General features: G+C 38.8%; 1 protein-coding gene across 1 annotated transcript in view; it reads right to left on the bottom strand.

Annotated features, from left to right (window-relative positions):
* The window catches only part of BZW2 (basic leucine zipper and W2 domains 2), a 52,196-nt gene that overhangs the window by 19,431 nt on the left and 15,877 nt on the right, over nt 1-16,888 (bottom strand). The window contains exons 2-5 of the mRNA XM_052692207.1: nt 12,302-12,366; nt 5,948-6,124; nt 4,787-4,890; nt 2,072-2,137 (exon numbers count right to left, since the gene is read on the bottom strand). Of these exons, the coding sequence (XP_052548167.1) occupies nt 2,072-2,137; nt 4,787-4,890; nt 5,948-6,124; nt 12,302-12,359 (405 nt within the window). The 5' untranslated portion in view covers nt 12,360-12,366. The remainder of the gene's footprint in view (nt 1-2,071; nt 2,138-4,786; nt 4,891-5,947; nt 6,125-12,301; nt 12,367-16,888) is intronic.

The following is a 16,888-nucleotide window of genomic DNA, read 5'->3' as shown; positions in this document are numbered from 1 at the left end:
ACAGTGACCATGGGAACAGCATCCAGTAGTCACTTTCGCTTTTCTAAGAGCTGTGAAGGTGCAGTAGCTTCTGAAGGTGTAGAAATCCCTTCCAGAAGTATTAATACATCTACATCTATGAGCATATAACCCTCTTTATGGGCAGCTACTCATGCACATTAGTGCATATGTTGATTAAAGCGCTAACCAGGTAAAAATCCAGTACCATCATCAGGAGATGGACACTTTAAGTATGGGTTCACAAAAACAGAGGGAGGAAGAAGATAAGAAAGCAGCTACAAATAACATCTATGAGTTTTAAGTCAGTGACAGTGAAGGGGTATTACATAAGCCCAAAACTACTCTATAACCTTCCCAGTTTTTAATTCTGCAACATGGAGTATTAAGGGACACTTCCCCCCTCCATCCTCAGCAACGGCAGCTAAACAGCACCGTGTCCAAAGTCGAAGAGCTCAGAAGCCAAGCTGAGATTTGCACAAGAGCACAGAGCTAAGGATGGCAACTGAGGGACAGGCAGGAAAATTCAGCCCATTATAATAGGGCCAGTGTGCAAACCCACTCATGTGGTCTACTGCACAAGATGTAATCTGATGCTCAAAATCACATACAAAGTGCATATATAACACTGAAGTTTGCAGCCTGTAAGCTGAACAAGCCCTCTCTGAGCCCCACACTGTCAGGGCCAGGATCCTTCCATCAGCTTTACATCAGATTTCAGGACTCCAGCCAAATTGTACCTCAAATTACTGCTTTGCCTTAAAACTAGCATACAGTTAATCTTTAGATTATTGACATTTATTCCTTGGTTGAAGAGGTGAATTATTATATATTGAGCATGGTTTCCTCTTGTCAGTATTGTGCAAAGTGAATTCTCAGCAACTCAAAGGATTCAAAAATCTGGTTACAGGAGAGCGAGGAGGCGGCCGGAATTGACATGACATTTGTTTAATATGCAGAACACTCTGAAACTTGAATGCTGTGAGTCAGCGTTTCTCATGTCAATGATTATAGTAATTAAGAACAAGAACATCAGATTTGTGTGGGAATGGAGGTAAATTTAGGTCTTCAGAATGATGTATTGAGTAACCAGAATCAGTTAAAAGGCATGCTGGTCACAAGTGCAAAAATAATTTCCTGCATGAGCAAGAATGTATAAATAACAGCCAAATTCATTCAGCCACAGGAGGTGGTGGTGAGGCATCACACTCCAGACTTATCCTCATTTGACCCCTGCAGCGATCCTACTGATGTTCAGATTGTAGAAAAATATATTTTTAACAGGGCATTTCACTCACAAGACAGGTTCTGGCAATACCAGTGGGCTCGTTAACTTACAACACAGCACAGTTTATCATTTACTCAGGCCAAATTAAAAATAGAATAAAGAAAGAATTTACCTCTGTTACCAAGAATTTAAAGCACTCTAGATACATTTGAAAAAAGAAATATATTTCTACATATGTTTCTCCTGTTTCCTTACAATTCAATACAACACAGAATCTACACCCACTACATCCACTCGACCATAACAGGCAAATCCCAAGAACTCTACCAGTGCAGTGATGACTTCTCTTGTACATATCTGTGGCCTCAAATACTGAAACTAGTGGTTAGGACACATTCCGTAACATAGAAGCAATTCAATACTCATACATCAAGTGCCATTTTGCACAGCACATCTGCATTTATTCTATAGGGGGAAAAAAACAACCAATATAGACACATTACCTATTAGCAGGATAGTAATACTTACTCTTATTAAGAACTATACCCAAATCCTGCATAGAAAAGCCTAGAATAAAGTAAATTTAGTCAAAGCAACCAAAGGAAGCATTAATTCAAAACTACCCTAGATCAAGCACCACCAGCAGCATTCCCACGAAGCTAAAGTTGCAGATTAAAGCTGCCACCCCTGCCAACTGTAGATTCCACTCTCTTTTCCAGCAGAGCTAAATAAAATACACAACAGAGCAGAACTTACATACACAATTATATTAGAGTAAAAAAACCAAAACAAAACACAAACAGTAACTCAAAAAAAAAAAAAAAAAAAACCTGTCACCAACATTACCTTTTTGATTTCATCTTCAAATGCTTTCTCCAGATATTTGTATCTCCTGATAAGCTTGTTGAAGACCTAAAGGAAAAACATGAGATAATTTAAATGTGTTTTTTTTTTTAAAAAACAAAACAAAACAAACAAAAAAAGCTTAGCCCAAAAAAGCAAAAAGAAACAAGTCTACCACTGCTGAATCCAAGAAAAATGCATGGCCAAACCATGACAAGACTTCTCATTTTTATGTCTCCACAACAGGAGAGGAGCAAGTAATACAGGCAGCTTACATTATAATGTTCCTTTAGATATTAATAAAGACTTTGTTTCTAGGAAATAAGTAGCCAGCAGTGTATTTCTGCCATCATCTACCTCACTATATATCGCATGACTTACCACCAAACATTCTCAAAAGTGGAAAATACGAATTCCGCAATTCTGATATACAGAAAAATGCCTGAATCACAGAATTTACTACAGCTTGAAAAACTTTTCTTCTTCTTACTTCTCAAGATATTATTGCCACTCTCCTTTATGCCCTTATCCATAGATCAGAAGCAGAAGAAAGTGGGAGGAGGAAGAGGTTAACACACAGAAAATTCGTACTTTGTCCCCTTCTTCTGACAATGCAGCTCTCTGAGGAAGCTGTCACACGTATATCAATGGAGTGAGGCGGTAATGCTGGTCATCTTCATTGCAGACAGGATCTCTATTAAATCCACTAACATGAAGACTTAGAATAAAACTCACTACTGCCAGGGAAGAAGGAAGAAGCTTCCACAAAGCTTTTACAACTACTATGTTCTTGGAAATACTTGTTCTCCAGTTTTCACCACTTGTTCCTCATCTTGTGACCACAGATTATGAAAGCAGAAGCAGCACAGGTGCAGGATGGAAGAAGTGAGAGATAAACTAAATAAACAAGTAACTGCTCTCACTACTGTACAAAGGGCACAAAAATATGACTCACTGTCATATATAAAAAGATTTGTATGAGGAAAAATATGACATATCATTAAACTGGATGGGAGAAGTAAAAGGGGAAATGAAGTTTTCAGTCATTTTTCAGAGAATGTAAAATACACTCAGACATTCTAACAGGTACTGTTTTGGCTCTGAACAAAGAAAACTGAAATATCAAGTTGCAACCATACTAAGAGGTAAAGACAAACAGAAGTCTAACAAAATAAGACAGAAAAGACAAATGTAAGCCAGGATTTTGTTCATATTTTCCAATAACATGTACTTTGGTAAGTCCTTCTAAAATGACATAAGTACATGTTATAAGCAAATAATCTGCTAATGCATCATCACTATCCCTTGCTTTTCTCTTAAAGACTTTTCTATCTTTGTTTCCACAACTAGAAACACAAGAAGCAGCAACTCTACTAGCCCTTAGAAAGACAGATTAAGAAAGTAAGAAGCTCTGAACAGCATTTTAGCCTAACTTCACTTTTTCATAACGCAATACAAGCTCTCTTTCCAATATGCATGAAAACTGGCAAGGTATATAAAAAGAAACATCCTTTCAGGCATTAATTACAACGTACTGATCTTTGGTTCAAAATACAGAAAACACATTCAAAATTCTAGTGCTTCAGATCCTGAAACTTCTGTTTGCCAACAGCCAATTTTTAATATTAAGTTTGTCCCTAGAGACCTCATACTGCCAATTTTTATTATCAAGTAGTTAAAGCACTAGAACAGAATTAATGCTTTTATTAATAACAGACTTTCCTAGAGCAGAATACCCTATTTTTAAGAGATGATAAAGGTAATACAATGAACATAATGATTTCCGTCCCAGAAGTTTGCATAGTTCACTTCTCCAGACTATCAAGGATGTATTTTTAAAGGAACTTTGTTATTTAGCAAGTCTTTGTTGCTGATGGAGATTCTGATCCCAGCATCCTTTAGAACAACCATGCAGCCGTTCAGTCACTTGTCACTCTCAATACCTTTACAGGGATAGCAGCCTTTATGCTTTTGCTTACTATCTTCAACACCCCAATAGCAATTTGTTATTTAAAAAGAACGTACTTCTGATATCAGATTTTCAGTGGTAAAAAATCTGGTTTTTTTTTTTGCAATCCTACCTGTATTCAGAACTGCATATTGGCTTAAAACTTTCAATTCTTACTGCATTTTCTCATGTACATCTCCTAATGTAACACAACATTAATTTCCCTTCAATAATGCTTTAGAATACATTATTTATGCTAATTTCATATACACCAATTTGTGCAGGCCATGTTTTAATTTGAAAAAACTGTACAGCACGTATGTAGGAGAAATTAAAGTTCTCAGTATTTTTTCCAACATTTGCCCAATTTCTAACTAGCCATACAACTACACGATGGAGGCTTGAGATGTGCATTTTTGTCATTCACACTTCATGTGTTTCTAAAAATATGTTTCTGCAAATCTTTAAGGCTGTATGTAGAAAAGGCCAACAAAACTAGTAAGAATGATGTCTAAAATAATGTGAACCCAAGCGTGAACTGAAAAAACGACTTTTTTGTAGAAGAAAGAGCTCACAGGCATGATCAGAAAATCTCAGGCATCTTATTCTGTTACTAAATAGTTATGGTAGGGCAGACTACTGGTTAACTGAACTTTCAATTATCCTGAAACCAGCCAAGTGCAGCCTAGGCAGTCTGCAGATGTTCCACTATAATCTCTCTTGGTTCATAAACAGAAAACAGTAATCAAGCAGCCCTTTCTTATCCTGACCTGAGCATAGTTTCGGATGGCATCGTGATCTTCTTCTGCAAAAAATACACAGTGACGGGTCATCTTGGTCTTGTCATTGTCATCTATGCGTGTGCCTCCAGGAGCTAAAAGAAAGCAAAGGCAAAAAAGTATCAGTACAATTGAGTTAAAAGGAATGAGTGAGGGAGAAACTCATACAAGTGTTGTGGAGCTGTAACGCCACCTGACAGAAAGGACAGCTGACTGACACTGCAACTGAGATCAGACTTTGAAGGACTGAGAAATTCAGGTCACACTAAAGAATCTCAGCTGCTTTTGAGAGCAATGAACAGGATCAAGAAAGTGTAGGTTGAAGCATAATTCTTGCATTTACTTTAAGTGCTACTTTAAACACCATAATAATTTAAATAACTTCCAAAGATAAAAGAATTAATTCTGTTACTAAGTTAAGAATTTAGAACATTTTCCTAACTCCATGAAAACATTCAAACAGTGCCACAAAAGCCTCCTCCTGGGTTATTTTGTTTGGAGCTTTTTTTTTTTTATTTTAAATGAAACTTCCATTAGCTTTTGTTTCCTGCGTTATCTTAAAACTTTCAAAAATATCTTTCCTTCTAACAAAACAAAGAGCAGGAAGCAGCAATCAAACCAGTGCAACCGGTAAAAAGAGCCAAGTTATCCAAATTCAGGGGAAGGCACAAGTTAGGGAATTTTCCCATGCTGCCACTGATGCCTGGGGAAAATTCCCTATGAACATCCACAAAGCACTTCTCGTTATCCTTCAGCAACCTTGTGTTCCTAGGTCTACAAAGCAAACTTCGCAGCAGCTAATAACCTAGAGTGCTGTATGACACCTCCTTAAGCTCATACATTCTTGTTTTCCATAGTCAACGTCTCTCGTTTTGTTTGCTGTTGCTTTTATGTGCTCTTTCAGCTCAGCCTGAAGGCTTCACAGACCACTACACATTTTTTGTTATATAGGCAGGATGCCTCCTGACATTATCAAGTCCCCAGGTATTTTGGTGACTAACAATAGGATAGTCTGTGACATTATATCCAAAAAGTATTTAGACAAGTACCATTCTAATGCAGTTTATAATTTCCACTTTCTAAAGGAAAAAAGCATCTTCAAAGAAACAAGGCTAATCCTCAAAATTCTGCATCAGGTACACTGCAACTTACCAAGCATGCTGCCAGCTACCAAAATATCAAAGAGAGTGTCAGCATAGCGGCGATAATCAAGCCGTGAGCCTGCTGAATCCAGGAACTTGGCTATGGCCTCCAGGTCACTCCCAGCTTCATTGAGACCTTGGACAATAGTATCCCTGAAGACTGTGGGTTCAAATTTCTCTTTTTCATCTGGAACAGGAAGGAGAACGAAAAGGAGAGATAGTTTCAAAATTCTTTATCAGCCAGTGACTCAAAATAACCACAGCACCTAAATGTGTTCTTCCTGTTCTGGTCAGCGCAGTACACAAAAGAGTGTTCAGTTGGCTTTTATTGCCTTTGGAAGTCTTGCTGTGTTTACCCTCGCTTTCCTCTCTCATTCATAGCCTCAAAATACCAAGACATATGTGGGGGACAAGGAAATACTGAAATTGCTTTCCAATTTTGTACTCTCACTGGAGATATTACTAAACATGTGTGCCTCTATATGTTGTTAAATCTGGTATCAGAATAAATTATCTGTCAGTTTTGTGTAAGTAGCATAACTATAGTGATATTATTTAATTCTCATGTTTTCCTTTAAATAATTACAGTTACATATTTCAAAGGGACAACCTTTGGGGAAAGACAACAAGCTATTCATGAAAACAGCTCTTCTGTAAATATTTAGTATTCTACCACATGGTTTAACCAAGAATTTATCTTTTATTCACCGACCTGAGCTCTAAGGAAACAAATGCAGTGCTAACACCACACTTTCTACAGTCATTCCTGGTTGAACTCAGTTAAGGAACATCCTGAAACTCCAGACAGCATTCCTAATGCCAAAGCCACCACTCCCAACAGATGCAACCACAACTTCCAAGTAAAGCTAAATGTTACAGATGTTACACATCTCCTGATACTATTCCTTGCAGACTAATAATTACAACATACATCTGAAGTTTCTGAGTAAAACAGGTCCTGACTTTACACAAGGGCACACACGAAACATTCATTACCATTAAAATAAATTTGAACTTCAAAAACACAGCCAGAAATTCCTCCATAACACTCGAAAATACTATGAAGAACACACTCTGCTACCACTTGCTAATAAGCATGGATTAAAAACTTTAAAAACCTACACTTAATGTATCCTGAAACAAATACAAATATAGAGATTTTAGTTACTAAGACAACTACGTGAAGTTTCTGCCTAAATACGTCCTAATGAAATCAGAAATAGCTGAGATTCTCTCAACTCCATGGATACTCAAACCTACAGTGGTTACCTGTTCCCAACCCCAGCTTGTCATGTAGCAATGAACACCATCACAGTACCATCCTAGCCTCTCTCCTACCATAGTCTCATCATTACCACACAGTAAACCTCTCCACTGGACTGAAAGTGGCTTTTACTTCCCCCCAGACTTTGAGATCTTCAGAGTATTTCGTTGTGTTGCCTCATGTTCTAGCTGTGATGAAGACTTAGAGTCTGCCATAGTCACATAACTGTAGTGCTGGTTCTGCCCATTGCAGATAAACCACAGAGGAAGGGAAACTGAAGGACACGTCTTTGCTCTGGGAAACTGTCCATAGGTAAACACTCCCAGGAATCCAATTGGAGCTATCAGAACAGTTACCAAATACTTGCAGCTCTCTTCTAATGTGAAATACTAAAACAACCTACCAGCCACCCACAAACAAGCTTTTTATTTAAGTGTAAGTACTTCAGCATGTGTACCTCAGGCAGTTTTATCTGCACACTAGAAACACAGCTCCACCTATAAATATGTATCTGAAAACAATTCTTTTACAGGCTACCACATATGCAGTATTTATATAGTTAAAAAGCTTGATGACTCTTAAGATAGATGACAATTTTGTCTTAAGAGTTAAGTTAAATAATCGCTATATTTTGTCAAAATATTTAAGATGCTTATGTTTAAACTGAAACGTTGTGTGTTTTGCACCATGGGTGCACAGTCCTCAGTAAAAACAAACATTGTGATTAATATTTCTTGCTACTTAAAAAGAACCCTCTACTGCCCCAGAAACACTCCTCTCATTTGGTGCACCCTTCTATTTTCTTGTCTATCATAATCTAAAAATTTACACGGGAAGAGGAGGTGAATTCACTGCATGAAAAATGGTTTATAGTTTTACTGAAGCATTTTTCTACCAAACTAATGCACTGAAGAATATGCTGACGTAGTACAACAGAATGAGTAAGAAGCCATCATCAAGAAGTGGTGACAGTATGCTGAGCTGTCAAGTACATAATCACTGAACAAGCACAGTTTCAATCAGGGCTAGCAAAGGCAGGTGTAGGTTGCAGATGCACTGCATACAATATTCAAGGCAGCAGTGCTATACATAGCTTTTCACTTTCATCAGGTCCCAGATTCTTATTTCCTTGTAAGGAAATCACAAAGTACATCTGTACCTCCCTCCTTAAGAATCTGTTCCAGCTTCTCAAGAGAAAGCCCACAGCCCTTTTTTCTAAGGAAGATAAATGAGCTGCCCTATTTAGTCCCTTTTCCGACTTCACCGTAACACTGACTTTACTCCTTTTCTCCTTCACAAAAGAAACTAAAATGCACAGCTTAGCTCAGCTCCTTCTTATGCCACCATTTATGTTTTTGCACAGTTTTTCAGCTGTTAATAGCTCTGTGATATCTATACCATGGGGACAAACATGGCTGCCAGGTAACGTCTATCAGCTTACTACGAACAATTCTCACTGGTTGTTTCCATTAACATTTAATGACATTTTTTGTCCTTAGGTATTTGTCAACTGCCTGGATACCTACATTTTCCTCACTAACCACTGCCACTTTTGTTACTCATATTTCCTCCTTTTCTACATCAGACTACACAAACAAGATGTAATGAATTTGCATGCATGCAAGTACAGTGAGGTCAATACATTTCCCATGTACCTGCATATCAAGCACAAACTGTGGCCAGACAACAACTACTGCTGAGCCTCATCAAAAGTCTTGTAACTGACAGGTATACAGATTATCCCTGGAACTAAGCATACCACCATCTTCATTCGGATTGACAGAAACACAATAAGGATCTGCCTCAGAGGTTTTTTCCTTTACAACGTTAGTTTTCTTCTTTCACATCTTGGAAAGTGACTTCAATATGTGCCACTGTATACACTTCAGAAAAGCTTTATATTATATGTATTATATATATTTATAATATATATAATATATATTCTATGATTCTGTAACTCTTATTAGTTCAACTGATAGAAATGGAAGGAGGGGGATTTAAAAGTTGCTATCTCAGACTGCTCTCTTTTAGAAACATTTTAGTCTCTGAACACCTTTTCAAAATTTAAAGGAAAAAAACAAACAAACATTGTCGTCTTCCTTTTTTGCCTTCTGAAAGCTCAGAAATCATTCACATCTGTACACTAGTTGCAGCTAGCTGAGCAGCAATGGACTTCATAGTGACAAGTATTTTTTATTAAATGTCTGACCACTATGCCACAGCTCACTTTCTACTCAGACAGCAGCATTCTTGGGAGCTGCAGAAGGAGAAAAGTGCATCCTCTGAAAATCAACTGGCAAGAAGCATTATCCATAATTCAACCAGTTTCCTTCAGCATTTGCATATTTCAGCCCCTCTTAACGGTCTGCCTGTCGCATACACCAGAAAGTCTCTAATGACTGAAATGCCAGAGTCAAACCATACTCAATGCACTCAGTCACAGAGTAAAACTTAATGAGTCTCTGGTATATTGGAAGTCAGAACAGAAACAATTAGGATTTAGATTAGAAGATGCTCTAAGTGCCTGCATATTAAGAGTTCAATATTCCAAATTCCATATAAGTTATCTCCTAAAGCAAACACCTCCCTCAGTCTTCCAACCACTGCTCCAAGTCTTTTCCTTCCATACAGTTAAGAAAAATATTACTTATAATTATTAGTGGTAGCATAATAAGAGTCAGAGTACCAAATCAGTGTCAGGACCTCATTGTGCTACATACAATGCCAAACAAGGACTGAAAAGAATGTCCTATCAAAAAAGAGAATGTTCTGAGACAATTTTAGTAAGTAAAATAACTACCAGAACTGATTGAATTAGACTTAACAATACATATAATCAATCCAACGGTACACATACCTGGTTGATTTGACAGCATTACTCTTTAGGAACTGTTAATTCCATTGCTCTAATTACACCTCTGCTGTTGCTAGCTAATGCTGTTTTGAACCATACTGACAGAAAAGTTAATCTCACTAATTACTGGAGTGCTATGACATTTATTTACAAACACCAAAGATTTCTTCTTCAAATTAGTTATACCTGTAGACATTGTATGTGCATAAATAAAAAGGATATTTTCAACTGAAGAGGTTCCACTTACTTACTATGAACTGTGCCAGCTAAGACAACAGAGGAAGCAATGTGCGCAAGGGAGGAAAGTTGAAAAACCTGGAACTGCTCTTTAACAGAACTGCAAAAATAGCTATTTCACAATTCTAACCCAACCTTCATGACTTTCCTAGATTTTAATACATTCACTCAACTCCTCAGATTCATGGTAGAATTAGCAGCTTTCTGAGGAAGGCTACAAACTCTTTGTTTCTTCCATCCACAATGAGAAAATGCTCTTATTCACATTATCTGTCACAACAAACTCAGATCAGGTGACAGCTTTTAATGGGAAACAGGAAAATCAAGATGGAAAAAGTCTGTTACATGACAGATAGGAACTCCATCTGTGCATACCAAAATAATCAGCTACTGCAACGGCAAAACACTGAAATCTTCATTTCACAAACCAGACATTAGCTTCTGAAAAAGTTTATTTTATTATCAATATTTTGAGTGTGTGTATACATATACGTTTTTTTTTTGTTTTTTCTTTTTTTGCTCTCATCAAAGTGTCAGGCATTCATTTGTCTCAGACACTCAACCACAGAAAATGAACTCCAAGATATGAACAAGCATGTTAGAAGGACCTGAGCACCCTTCTGGACAAAAGATTGGCCAGGAGCCAGCAGTGTGCCCTTAAGCCCAAAAAGGCCAATGGTTATCTTGGGGTGCATTAAAAAGATTGTAGCCAGCAGGTCAAGGGAGGTTACCCTCCCCCCCCTGCACTGTGCCCTGGTGAGACCACATCTGGAAAACTGCATGCAGTCCTGGGCTCCCGAGATGAAGACAGATTTTTAGAGAGAGCCCAGTGGGGAGCCACAACGATGTTTAGGGGCTGAAGCATCTCCCTTTTGAGGAGAGGCTGAGAGACCTGGGACTGCTCAGCCCAGAGAAGAGAAAAATGAGAGGGCATCTTATCAACAGTAATAAATAGGAAAAGAGTGGAAGGTTAAGAGGATGGGGCCACTCTTTTCAACAGTGCCCAGCAACAGGACAACGGCTGCAAACTGAAACCACAGGAAATCCCATAGAAACATGAGAAAAACCTCCTTTAAGTATGACAGAGCACTGGAACAAGTTGTCCAGAGAAATGGTGGAGTCACCCTCTCTGGAGATGTTCAAAAGCCACCTGCACATTTTTCTGTGTAACCTACTCTAGTGACCTTGCTTTAGAGGAAGGAGTGTGGGGGTGGGAAAAGATATTCCATTTCCAGAAGTCCCTTCCAACCCTCACAATTCAGTGATTCTTGCTATATAGGATACTTGCATGATCAGTACAATCAGCACTATCTGTCTCCTTTAAAAATGGAATATATACAGATTGCTAGCCATTTTTGAAGAAAAATCAGTATTACAAAAACGGGGTTCATGTCATGGCAATTAAGTGTTTTAGCAATAAGAATCAAACTACACTAACAGAGTAGAAAAACATTTGGTTTTTTGTTTGCTTTTGTTCTCTGTTGTCTTTGAAAAGAGCTTTCTGCTAAAGCAAATGAGTCCAATGAGATTATTTGATGTTATAATGGAACAGAATTTCCTTTTCAGAAGTGAAGGATTCATTTACAGAGATGGAATAAGTTTGAATCAAAGAAATATGCATAAAAACAAGAACAGGCAATTTATGTAATCTTCAAATAAAAGCTCACAGTTTGCTTTCTTAATCAAAAGGAACACGTTCAGAAACAGCTAAGACAAACAGTAAGTTTTCTTCATAATACATAAGCCTACAGTAAACTCAAAACCTAATTCTTAAACAATCTCTGCAAGATTTAACAGCAAAGAAATCCAAACTTAAAAGTATCAATGAAGTCCTGAAACATAAACAAAATATCCAAAACCTTACAAATAAGTTACAAATAACATCTATATTCTTAACATAGCAAGGGGAAGAGGAGAAAAATCTTAATCCTATTAAATATCAGACATTGTATCTATTGTTTTTATTCATTTCCACATGTAGGAAAGTAATAAAATGCAACATAACATACCCCTCTTCCTAGTTTTGAACCGCTGGCCTGTTAGCACCGGCTTCTGATTCTTATTCATAAAATTTCTGGAGAAAAAAAAAAAAAGTATATTTTCACAATGATATTTACAGACAACAGTTTACCTAGAGGCAAAAAAAAAACAACAAAAAAAAAACACAACAAACATTCAATGTTATAAAATCCTGGTATGTGAAAGAGAAAACAAGTTCTTAACATATAAAGAATAATTAGTATTATTCAAAAGATTATTAAAGATACTACTGCACCTGTTCCTCTGCTTCTATCCCCTGTCTTCCAAAAAAACAAAACAAACAAACAAACAAAAGAGATGGTCAGCAAATCCAGCTCTCCCCACATGAGAAACGGTTCAAATCAGGACAGGTTCAAAACGGGAAACGGTTCAAAACAGGAAGGAAGAAGCCTCTGCCTTTAGCGCAGGCACCTTGCCAGCCCAGAGCACCAGGACAGAGCTGGTCCCATCACTGGAGTCACAACTGGCGCAAGGAGCCAAACTGACAGCCAAACAGAAAGAAATATTGCAAAGCCCTATGGTGTGTCCCAATGGTCCTGGCCCTGTATCACTGCTAGGCTCTGCCAGTCACTGCTGCACACCCTGCAGGTCTTCAGGTCGCTGGCATGGACAGTTTGCTCATCCAGAGCTGAGCTTTACCATACAAGAAGCTTCATCCTTTGGATGTGTTCTCTTAAGAAATTTGGTTTTACATAAATCTGTATTTCTGTTTCTCCATCAAGGACTCTCTAACACAAATTTCAACATGGAATCTAGGTGAACTGGGCTGCAGGCCCATTCAAAAGTATGTCCCTTTTGCAAGCACTTGCTACCACGTAAAAAGAGAAACTCGCTGGCTAGAAAGATGCCATCAACCACACATTATTACCTAAGCAATGGTCTCCCCTCCTCAAAAGCTTACACAGCAGTTAGCAGTGCTCTAAGAAACACTGTTCCCATTCACCACTCTCTCCTAGTTGCAGTGTCACCAACAAGCCACTTCAGTAGCTCTTCAGATGTGTAGCTTGGCAAACCACTGCTCTCTAGGGTAGCCCTGTGATTTATCAGCAGTCAGAAAACACCAGCATGCACTGGAATGTGCCAAGTCCACAGTCAAGACTGGTTTTGCTTTCCTGCAAGTCATATGAAAAATAGCAACCAAGCCAGTTATACTGAGAGGCTGACATTCATAACCGTGATTTAAAGCTACTGTCTTAACAGAGAGTATTTCAGAACAACCAGCACACTACACTGCCTTCTGGAAAACACTCCCACACATCTGCAAGGAGAGAAAGAACATCATACTGCAATACCACAGGATCTTCTGAAGTGCTGTCAAATCCCAGTCCCTCTTCACAAGGGAGCTCAGACACCTCTTTCCCCCCACGCAGCTGTCTCAGAGGCTGAGAAGAAGTAGGAGGTGTGCTCACGAAATACACCATAGCCCTGAGCAACAGGCCAAACTTCAGCCATGGACCAACCAGATGTGACACTTACCTGCTGTGACCATTGTTCATAGAAGATGGGAGTACAAAATAAACCCAGTGAGAAACATCTGGGAGAGTGTTTTGTCCCCCAATGCCTCAGCCCTTGCCTGTGAGTTTTAGACAGTTTTAAGCAAGTTCTTGCAGCCACTGGACGGGTACCAGCACTGTCTACTTCCTCAGTGAAAAAAATTGCAGCTTTGAGAGCAAAGAACGGAACAAAGGCATCTGACCTCAGCCTAGGAATACTTACTATAAAAGACAGAAATGCATATGCTAAATTTCTACTGTTAGAGTTCCTCTATAACACTGCTAAGACTGGAAAGATCCATCAAGTCCAACCACTGACCCTTCATCACCACACAGCTAAGTCACACCCCTCAGTGCCACATCCACATTTCTTCAACACCTCCAGGGACAGTGACTCCACCACCCCTTTGGGCAGCCTGCTCCAATGCATTATCACACTTTCAAAGAAGAAATTTTTCCCTAATATCAAACCCAAATCTCCCCTTGTGCAACTAAAGGCCATTCCCTTTCATCTCATCATTACTTACACAGGAGAAGAGCCCAACCCCCACCTCACTACAGACTCCTTTCAGGTAGTTGTAGAGAGATGTAAGGTCTCCCTAAACCTCCTCTTTTCCAGACTAAACAATCCTAGCACCCTCAGCACCTTCTCATAAGATCTGTGTTCCAGACCACTCACCAGCATCATTCACCTGCTCTGAACATGCTTCAGGATCTCAGTGTCTTACTTGCAGTGAGGGCCCAAACCTGAATGCAGTACTCAACGTGTAGCCTCACCAGGGTTGAGCACAGGGGGATGGATCACCTCCCTGCTCCTGCTGGTAACACTATTCCTGAGACAAGCCAGGACGCCACTGGCCTTCTCGACCACTTCTGATGTATTTTTAAACTGCTTGAAGAGTAGTACACAGCTTAAGGTAGGCTATCAGATTTTAAAACTGTTCATAATTAAAATAATAAAAAATTACGACCTTTAGGACATCTGGGAACAAGAGAGAAAAAGGAAAAAGCAGTTAATGTAAGAGTTGCCACTTGCGGCAGACTAAATGACTAGAGGTCAGCGCAATAGAAGAGACTCTTGAACAGTTAATTACTAGGAATGAGAGCTCTGCCTTCTATATTTAGCTTTAAATACACTGCGCTTTAATCTGTTTGAGTGAGGGTCAGGCTTTATAAGGCACTCCCTAAGGCACTGGCCCAGCAAGAGCAAAGGCACAGTCACCAAGAGGCAGCAGGAACATGAGCCTGAGCAAAATGAACCCAGTGATCTCTACAAGCCCAGAACCAATCTGCAGTGCAAATGACACCAGGTACTGCGAGCAACTTCTGAAGAGCTGCTGCCACCACAACAGGTGCCTGGAATGATCATTTAAAATTTGAAGTGAATGCAATGGGGGAAAAAAATAAAAAATAAAAAAAAAAACAAAACCAAATAACCAAGGATACACTGATAACCAACTTTGAAGTGATGGCTGAAAGCTGTAAGTTCAGCACGGTAGTGTAAAATCTGCACAGAGCATTGCATTTGATAGTACCACATTAAGCATGTCTATCTGATGTCATATAGTTCTCAAGCCTTGCAATCAGAAACCTTGAAATTCTACATATGTTTTACTTTTTGAAAGATACAGGATAGCTCAAAGCAAAGGCAAGTTTTGAAATGCCAGCTAGGTAAGTCAGAATGGTTTCTGAGGCATAGATTCAATAAGGATGGATAAGGGTAGGATAGAAACACTGCCAAAAAGAAAACCTCAAACACTCATCCTGCTCTCCTGAAGTCAAACATCCTCTATGATTTGTATCAGTTGTTAGCAGGAAATAGAGCAACAGATGTGGAAATGACAGCTCCTTACCCTACTTCTTACAGACTCCACTCTGCTACAGCAGATGGGAGAAGCTCTGCAGAAGCCATTTCACTGTTCATTCTCTTTTGTATCTAGAAAATCTCCAGCAGAAAATTCATGTTCAAACTGCACATCCAGCTTCTCAGTGTTTAAGAAGCAGGACACAGATAGCACTGCTACCACACAGCCTGGTACCAGTCAGAATGGGTCTGAGACTTGCAGCTATAAAAGTCAATCAAAAATTAAAAATGATTTGACTTTAAACAGTTTCTCAAACTGCACTCCCACTTTCCTTGAGAGCCTCCTACAAAGCAGATTCATACTTAAGAAACACTCAAGTTGCAAGAGTTGGTGATACAGAAGTTTTTATAACTGAACAACCCTTGCAATAGAATTATGCATGCCACAGGGAAATTCTTATGATGATTAACTCCTCAATTATTTAAAGCCTCAATAGGGCTGATGTTTCTACCAATCTGTAATACTGAAAACATTTGGTCTTGGAAATACATACCTCAAACTGAACGTATAAATACTGCAAATTTTTATCCAACTAAATCTATTTTTCTAATCACCATTTCACACCTGAACAAAAATTTCAGAATCACTTGAGATTCTTCAAATGTGAACACATTCATGATGAATTCAAAATCAGCTGTTTCATAGCAGTGAAACTTCCCCGGCAGACATGATGCCACACATCAGCAAAAAAAAAAAAAAACAAAAAAAAAAAAAAAAAACAGCACCACATAAAGGTAATATTTTTGTTTTTTAAAAAAAATTAAGGTCAAGCCTTTCCATACATTAAGAGGTTTTACTGGGTCTTCTTCATCCAGGAAAGCAATTACGCATTTTCACCTTCTCATCATTAAGTCTTAGGCTTAGATTTTTTTTTTTTCTTTTCTTTCAGCAACAAGACTACAGATACATTAAAAGCCAATTAAATACCTCACTCCAGCAGCAGGGAAGAAGGGCTGACACTCGTGCCCAAACAAGCAGCTCCCTTCACTGCTGGGAAGGCAGCAGGGGTGAGCTAACAGAACCTGAAGGTAGAAAGCCCTTAAATCATCAGCAGTGCAGAGGAACAAAGCATGTAAGGGGACATTAGGACAGAAGGAAACAACGCAGCCTCAAAGTCTTGCCAAATCCTTGTCAGGCTTCCCACTTTCCACTGCGATGCTCAGTCCCTGATGAGATCTCTCTGCAAATGTTTCACAGC

This window comes from Tympanuchus pallidicinctus, unplaced genomic scaffold (genome assembly GCF_026119805.1).
Source record: "Tympanuchus pallidicinctus isolate F22 unplaced genomic scaffold, pur_lepc_1.0 scaffold3, whole genome shotgun sequence".
Classification (NCBI taxonomy): Eukaryota; Metazoa; Chordata; class Aves; order Galliformes; family Phasianidae; genus Tympanuchus; species Tympanuchus pallidicinctus.
Note: the sequence above shows the minus strand (reverse complement) of the source record. Positions and strands in the feature narration are given on the sequence as shown.